This window comes from Laetiporus sulphureus (genome assembly GCF_001632365.1).
Source record: "Laetiporus sulphureus 93-53 unplaced genomic scaffold LAESUscaffold_4, whole genome shotgun sequence".
NCBI lineage: Eukaryota > Fungi > Basidiomycota > Agaricomycetes > Polyporales > Laetiporaceae > Laetiporus > Laetiporus sulphureus.
The window spans coordinates 1287934-1295773 of NW_024468513.1; the positions used below are offsets into that span (position 1 = coordinate 1287934).

At 56.6% G+C, this 7840-nt stretch overlaps 3 protein-coding genes across 3 annotated transcripts; 1 reads left to right on the top strand and 2 right to left on the bottom strand.

Moving 5' to 3' along the window:
• Positions 1-318: 318 nt before the first annotated feature.
• LAESUDRAFT_755682 (uncharacterized protein) lies at positions 319-1275 on the bottom strand (the record flags this gene model as incomplete). Its single annotated transcript, XM_040912053.1, has 5 exons — positions 319-352; positions 403-526; positions 576-836; positions 890-1172; positions 1225-1275. The coding sequence occupies 5 exons, from the start codon at positions 1273-1275 to the stop codon at positions 319-321; spliced, it is 753 nt and encodes a 250-aa protein (XP_040768805.1).
• Positions 1276-1703: 428 nt separating this feature from the next.
• Positions 1704-6337, bottom strand: LAESUDRAFT_693618 (uncharacterized protein). The gene is made up of 11 exons (XM_040906173.1): positions 5732-6337; positions 4078-5503; positions 3554-4027; positions 3253-3495; positions 2975-3195; positions 2809-2917; positions 2633-2755; positions 2511-2579; positions 2416-2460; positions 2354-2365; positions 1704-2297 (listed from the first exon to the last, which is right to left on the bottom strand). Exons 1-11 carry the CDS (start codon positions 6304-6306, stop codon positions 1935-1937), a joined length of 3660 nt encoding a protein of 1219 aa, XP_040768806.1. The 5' UTR covers positions 6307-6337; the 3' UTR covers positions 1704-1934.
• A 305-nt stretch (positions 6338-6642) lies between these two features.
• Positions 6643-6852, top strand: LAESUDRAFT_644216 (uncharacterized protein; the record flags this gene model as incomplete). The annotated part of the gene is made up of 1 exon (XM_040903843.1): positions 6643-6852. One exon carries the CDS (start codon positions 6643-6645, stop codon positions 6850-6852), a length of 210 nt encoding a protein of 69 aa, XP_040768807.1.
• Between the last annotated feature and the right edge of the window lie 988 nt (positions 6853-7840).

Consider the following 7840-nt stretch of genomic DNA (forward strand, 5'->3'; position numbering starts at 1 on the left):
TTTGAGTTTCGGTACTTTCCGCCACATTGAAGCGCTTACTCAACTTCCAGATTAGGCAGGCTCCGTGGGAATGGGCTCACTGTGGCGCCCGTGCTCCTCTTAATCATGCATTGGCTCCTCAGCATCGTCGGATACCATGGAAGAGCCACAGGACGGCCTGACTGAAAGCCAGTGCGAAACGATGACGTGTTAATTCGCACATCATGTCATTTGTCGGATGTCGGGGGAGTATACTAGTGGTAAGATACAGGATTGCGGACGGGAATAGTTCACACATTGTTGTCCTGTCCATTATAATTTTACATCGAACTAGTCCACCTAGTGTGCCTTGCGGTGTTGCTCAGCAAGGTATCTGCAAACTTGGATGAGTCGGAGTCAATAACACGAATGACGCGCACATACCCCTCGCCAGACCAGAGCGTCAAGAGACCGACAGAGACCGCAGTGACAATACGCCTGTCCCACGTCGGCCGGTTCCATTCTCTATACGCAAAGTAGCCGACAGTCCCAAGAATGGCGGCGTTCACTGCACAACATTAGCACACGAGATGCTTGGAATGACGGAAGACACCCACCAGCACCAAGGAGACCACCAAGCACTCCCGGGCGGAGAAGGTGCTCCTTTGTGACGCGGTAGATGGCGGCACCTTCCTGCTTGGACTTGCGCTCTTCCTCCTTGCCATGAGGAGTCTGACGGTACTTCTCAGCCGCGTAGGATTCGCCAGAAAGAATAACAAGGGCTGCTGCTGCGGTGGAGGCGAGGGCGCGCGTATCGCGACGGAGGTGGGGCTCAGTGTAGTACACATATCCTGCGCCGGAGATAAGCCCAATGTTCACTTCGAGAGTAGAGTTAATTCGTTGAATACAACATTGGGTGAGAAGGACTCACAGAGACCAAGGAGGCCACCTGCGACTGCGGGGCGGAAGAGGTAGTGTTTGGTAACCTCCCAGAGGTGGAAGCTCTCCTCCTCTGCCTCGTGGATGTAGTGTTGTGCTCTGCTTTTTGCGTCGTGTGATGTGGGCTCGGAGCCGGGTGCTGGTGCCTTCTCAGAGGAGGGCGGGGCAGGGTTGGAGGAGGGGACGGATGGGGCGGGATTCACTTTCGCGGCCTCGTTTGCCATGTTGCTCGCAGAAGGGGGCTCTGTGTTGTAGAGTGCGGGGTCAGGGTGTGGCTGGGTAAAGAGGTTAGGATGTTCCCGAGGAGGAAAGGAAGAGTGATTGCACCTGTTGGGAGAGGGGCGGGGCGTCGTGAGCGGCGACGGCAGCGTACGACATGGTATTTGGGGCAGAGCCAGACGTGAACTAGGCAATAAGTCTGGAGTCGGCACACGATATATACTCCGCAAAAATGACATCAGTGGCGTCCTGTGCGTTACGTCATCCGTCGCGCGAGACCGCGTCGCGATCCTCCGCCACAAACGCGTGCCGCCCGCCCGGACCGCGTTCCAGCCCCGCCCGCCGGGTCCCGCCAGCGTCTCCACCGCGATTGCCGTGCCCCGGAGCGCGCTCGCCCGCGCCGCGTCCCAGCGACTCGAACTCTGTCCCCGACCGCCACCCGGCCCGCCGCCACTGCGAGCGCCACGCGTGCGCACACGCCGGAGCCCGTCGGCGACCGGTCCATTTGTTGGTCCGCGAACCGCCTCGCCCCATACATGTCCTTATGACCCCGCGGCCTGTACACGCATGATTGTGCGTACGTACCGCGTCCGCAGATGGTCACCCCGCGATAACGTGTGTCCTCTCACGCCACTCTCATGAGAGGTTCAGAGCATCAGGATAGTAATTGTACGTCTAGGGTATTCGCGGATCGACTACACGGTCAGGAGTCAAATAAGACGATATTTAACCAGAACAGAATGTGTTGTGCTATGATACACAGAAAAAAAATGAATGTCAGATCGAGTGCCTCCGTTCCAACCCAGAGAATAAATCCATCAGAACACATCCAGCGAATGCGGGCAATTCGCCGCCAAGTGCCCCCTCCCCTCACAGTCCTCGCAAATCAGCTCCTCGTCGCACACCTCCTCCTCGAGCCCCTCGAGCCCCTCCGTCATCAGCCCGCCGTCCATGCCCAGCGGCGCACCCTCGTCCTTGAGCAGGTCGCACGTGAAGATGTCGTGCCCCGGGCGCTCGCAGATCTCGCAGACGGTCTCGAGGTTCGGCGTGGACGTGGACGAAGATGACGCGGACACGGACGGGGTCGCGGAGGTGGGTGTGGACACCGAGGAGCGAGACATCTTCTTCTGCGAGCGTGCGAGTTTGTCCTTGAGCTTCTCGATCTCGGACTCGAGCTCTTCCTATATAAGCGATCAGTACGCATCATTAAAGAGGGATGGCGAAAGCTAGTACGTACTTCCCGGTAGATCTGAAGAATGCAATCAGCGCGTTCCTCGGAAGACAGGACGCAAGACGTACCTTCGACTCAATCAGCGTCTCCAGCTCGCTGATCTCTTTATTGAGCTGCAATGCACCGTGAATACGCAATCACACGTCATTCTGCAGATACTCACATCATGAATCGTCCGCGCGCTCGTCCGCTCCGCCTCCACAAGCTTCTTGCGCAGCTGCTCGAGCTCAGTCTGCCGCACCGTGTTAGTCACTGGCAAATACTAGAGACCGTTGAGCGCCGCACCTCGTGCTTCTTCTGCATCTTCACAATGTCCTCCGCAGAACCTGCACCATCAGCCGCGTAGGCAAGCGACTCCTCCTCGCGCATGAAACTCTGCTCGACGTTCTCCTCGAGCGTCTTGAGTTCCTATAACGAAGTGATGAACAACGTTGGCATTAATGCGGTAACGCCCAATCTACCTGACGAAGCTGGTCCGTCTCCGAGAGAAGGAAGTTGTTCTCCTGCTCGAGCGCCTTGTTCCGCTGAGCCTGTGCCGAGTTCTCCATCTGCAGCTCTTGCACGATGTGCCTGACATGAGAGCGTTCAACAGCCTACTCTCACAGAAAGGGAAACCGACATCGCAACACGCACTTGAGCCCGGTGATCTCGTCCCGCGCGCTCGAGATGTCATGCTTGGACGAGGACGCCTTGCCGCTTTCGATCCCGTTCACAGGGATCTCGCGGTTGACCTTCTTGCGCAGGTTCTCCAGCTCCGCCGTGCGCTCGTCCACCAGCGACTGCAGCGCTGCCACTTCCGCATGCGCCGAGTCTCGTTCGGCCTTGCTTTCCGCGAGCTGCCCATGCAACTGCCATGCCGGTGAGCGTCCGCATATGAACTTGGACAGCAAGCACGATGTGCTCACCTCGGCCGTATCCGTCTTGGACTTCTCCAGTAGTTCGGTAAGCTCGTGAATCCTGGGCTCAATTTCGGCTGGTCCGGCAATGGGTGTGCTGACGTCGTGAGGATGTTCGGATCGAGACTCGCAGAGCTGGTGTTTGAGATGCTCGATTTCCTCCATGAAACGAGTGCGGTCCGCTGCTGACCGACGGATAACGGCATTGATCTTCTCATCGCCGGATGCGATCGAGTTTATGCTCTCAAGATCCTACGATGAAAGACACGGTATCAGTGCGCGCAATAAAGTGGCTGTCCATGGCACGTACGGCAATCTCGCTCCGAAGGCCTTCAATCTCTGCTCTCGCATTCTCCAACGCAACTTTGCTCTCCCGCAGAGCCTCGTCGAGCTCCTCAATCCGCTGGCGTGCTGTCTTCTCCGAACGTATCACCTGCTGCGTCTCCTCCTTCGCCGCCGCGAGCTCCTTGTGCAGGCCGTCCTCCCTGTCCGTGAACTGCACCATGCGCTCGTGCGCCGCAGCCTCCTCCTTCTCAAGCGTGGCATGCGCATCCTCGAGCTGATCCTCCAGCGCAGCAATCCTCTTCTGCAGGTGCTGCACCTGCTCTCGGAGCGCCTCGTTGTCGATCTCTACCGCCGTGATGGCCTGGCCGTGTGCGGTGGTTGGGGATGGCGGACGATCCTGCGCACGGAGCTGCTCTTGTAGCGACGCGACGAGGTCCTCCAGCTCATACCGCTGGCTGTCCGCCGTGCTGAGCCGTTCCTCGTATAGCGCGATGGTTTCCTGCACAAACAATCAAGAGCGGTAGCTGCGATAACAAACTCTGGACAAACCTGCCCTGCGTTCCGTAGCTCATCCACCTGCCCGCCCAGCTCCTTCCTCTCCTCCTCCAGCTCCACGTATGCCTTCTGCACCCGCGCTTCCAACAGAGTAATCTCCGCATCCTTGGCCCGCACGACAGCGTCGTTCTCGGTTTGGAGGCCTTCCTTCTCTTCGAGCAACTCCTTCAGGTTCGTGACCAGGGCCTCCTTATCATCCAGCTTGGATTGGACGTCCCTGACGCGAGCTTCGAACTCGCTCTTGATCTTGTCGATATCCGCAGTTGTCTGTTTGGCGGCCCTCTCGAGACTCTCGATGGTGGTGTCACGTTCACTGAGTGTGCGCTCGTTGTTCCGAGCTTGAGCCTCCAGCTCCACGACGCGTGCAGCGCCCTGCTTCTGATCAGCGGAAATCCTCTCTATGCGGCTGGCAGTCTCCTGCTCTGCGGCCTCGAACTTCTCGGTTGCCGTTCGCAATCGCTTGTTCTCATCCTCCATGGCATCCAGGCGCGACTGCAATATCTCGACCTGATTTTGGAGCTCGAAGGCATTGCTGATGCTCGTCGGAAAGACACTGCTCGAGCTTGTCGATGCAGAGGACTCTGGACGAGGATTGGGTGGCACCTTGCCGGACATGAGCTCCGCGATCTGGTCTTGCAATGCCTTCCCGCTCTGTTGCAGGTCAGAGAGCAAGCCGACGTCGCCGTTGGCCTCGGTCATTGAGATAGAACGAGCCATTAGCGAGGTACTTGAGAGGGAGGCGGGAGGCGGCAACGCAACAGAACTGAGTACTCGAGCACGCGGAGTACTGAGTGAAGTACGTTGCCTTGCGGAAGTAGGGGACGGCATGCCAATGCCGATGGATGTTCTGGAGGGTGGCTTCGGTGTAGCGAATGGAGAGGTAGGGGAGGAGACATGGCCAGGACGTTGCGTCGGCGAGAATCCTGTCGATCTGCTTGGGCTGCTATTGCCAGACCTGGCTGCCGCTGAAACCCGCGAACCGAGCTGCTTCGCAGTCATGCCCACATACTTCGACGCACGCGATCCTGGGGTGATTGCAGCATGTGGAGGCGCAGTTTTCGTAGGAGTGGTCATTTTCATCATGCGAGCCGATCCAGCAGAGCCGCTGCGCGTAGAGATAGGACGTATCGCTGGTGTTCGTCGGCCTGTCGATGCCGCAGGGGTGCCCCGCCCGTTACTTATGGACGGCGTGATGCGTCCATTCGATAGCGATACTGATGGGGTCTTACGCCCAGCAGGCATGGTGGCCGAAGCGGAGGCTGGAAAACCCGAGTATGGAATGGAAGGCGTCATTCGGCCATGGCGAGAGGAAGCAACGGATGAAGGACGGGAAGAGGAAGTGTAATCGGCTGTGGGGGCGGACAGCTTCGTTGAGGCGACGAACACGCCACAATTAGGTAGGCATACAAAGTATGATTTTCTTTATCAGACAAGCAAAACGGCGATGTGAGCAACTGGAGACAGAGACTAGCAAATGATTCAAAAGACCTCGGTCGGTGCATGATTTATCTAACGCTGAGAGTCAATGCGAATGCATTTGTGGCTGTTATTCCTAATGACCGATGCCATCCAAAGTGCACAACATCAAAGTCATTGTGTGCAGCACCGTCCGCCTCAACGTAGAGATTATAATGAACAGCTGGCTCACCCACTGACAGTTCCGTTGTTTTTGCCTTTCCCAACAAATGCCCCATTCAATTCCACTCCAGCCCAGTGCCCAGGCTTGCCATCGATTTCTCCCAGATACCTTAGCGTTCCCTCGAAACCGAGAGACTCAATCCGCACGTTGTCACCCACCTCAAACGGCCTACCAGTACGACTAGCGCTGCGAGCAATCACATCGGATTGACGGCTAGGAGGACGATGAGTCGTAGTCCTTGAGCTTGAAATAGTTGCTCGAAGTGGAGCGGAGCTCACAGCAGACGTGGAAGAGGCTACAGAGGATGGTCGACCAGTGACAGACTGTCGTCCGTTATATGGAGGCGACAATGACGTGCCCGAGACATCGCTGTAACGTCCGTGGCGATGCTGGGCAGGATCATAGGCCTTGATTGCATCGGAGAAGGCCCTAGAGGCGTATTCATTGTCTGATGACAGTGGAGGGTTATGACCTGCGGACGAAGGTGCTCGCGACCTGACACCGCCTGGGACAGGAATGCCAGTTGATTTGCCTGGAGGGGTTATGCCAGACTGGCGGCCTTTGCCTGGCGCATACGTCGACATAGAGCGGCCCAGCAGTGGCGGAAGAGATGGTGTGCAGAGTCAACTTGCAATTCTAGGCGAACATGCAGATCATTCCCTGCGAACATGGTTTCTGAGGTCCCGCAACAGCGTCCATTCGGGGTCCCCTTAGTGCTCGTCCTCGCAAGGTCGCCCAGGACGGCAAGCTCAACGACGGACCTCAGCATGCCTCGCATACCGTTTCAGCTATCGCGGCTACTCGCTCGTCCGCCAACGCTGCGGCCAATAATTCCCCCAAATGTCTCCTTGTCCCGCGCTGCTCCGTCTCTCACGGCCGTGCTGCCGCGACCGGTCCCGTCGTTGCTCGCGAGTCGCGTAATGCGCCCACTAACGGCAGCACTCAGCACGCCGTCTCCAGTTCTCTCCGTTCTCCAGCAAACACGTCATACCACCTATGGACAAGAATATCAACCATCGCAGCGCAAGCGCAAGCGCAGACACGGTTTCCTTGCGAGGATGCGGTCCCGTAGCGGACGCAAAATCTTGGCCAGGCGTAGGGCAAAGGGGAGACGATTCCTGTCGCATTGAGCCATTGGAGGGGATACTATGAGCTTCTAGCTGAGCCGCGTGGGTGAGCAGCCGTGCAGCCATTTGCGTGCCGTCATTCGATTGAAAGCGATGTCAGCTCGCGTATCATATCATCGTCTCATATAATGGGCCAGTCATCGGCTTCTGTCAAAAACCTATCACTCGCCTCATCTGTACACTGACGGATTCGTCGTCACCCGGATAGTGATCATAAATGGTGGCCTTCGCTTAGAACAAGAAGAAGATAGAGATCAGGTCGTATGTCTGATCTAGATTGCCTTGTCATTCCACGGGGTTGTAAAACAGCAATCCTCGTACCGTGCGCGGTCCTTTCTGTCTGATCCGGCCGTGAATCAGCATGGGTATGCTTGATTGAAACCGCCCTACGACTTCGCATGGTCCACCACCAAGGTCGACGAAGCACATCGGGTCAATGTGACATCCTGCTACTGATTTACAATCTATGAGACATGTCTCCGATTGGGATTTGCACATGCTCGGATTGGTGATGTTATGGAGCTTGATGTTTTCAGCTCCCTTCTAACCAACTAGGGAAACCATAGTCTGAACTAAGTCCTTGTCGCTGATTCTTACAACTCTGACTTGGCCGTCTCACCAAAGGTTTTGAGCGATTATAATTGCCTTCCAGAGCTGCTCTCGTTGACATTCATTCTGATCAACTTATGCGCCTCCACTTGTCGGTTTCCAGCTTTGCTGTGGTGTCAAGGAGCATTGTAAAGAAAATGCATGCTGGCAATGTGCAAAGTGGTCTGCCAAGGAAGGCGGGCAAGTCACATCGATACCAGCATAGTACTGTTTATGGAATCCTGTTTGATGGTGTTTTCTAGATGAATAAGGCATACTGAACGTTTATGATGGTAGGGCCGGTACCGGCAGCGCCCGCTACGACGAGCAGTTCAGGACAGCGGGTCGTATGAGGCGATGTGTGTGATTGAGCGTGGGTAAGCCGATGTATTTACTCTGACTC

Excerpts from the sequence above, each read along its gene's own strand:
- LAESUDRAFT_693618 (XM_040906173.1), bottom strand. The coding sequence starts at position 6,306 with ATGTCGACGTATGCGCCAGGCAAAGGCCGCCAGTCTGGCATAACCCCT. Across the intron at positions 2,918-2,974 it reads ATCACCGGGCTCAAGTGCGT|GCACATCGTGCAAGAGCTGC; the intron begins GTTGCGATGTCG and ends CTCTCATGTCAG. Across the intron at positions 2,461-2,510 it reads GCGCGCGGACGATTCATGAT|CTCAATAAAGAGATCAGCGA; the intron begins GTGAGTATCTGC and ends GGTGCATTGCAG.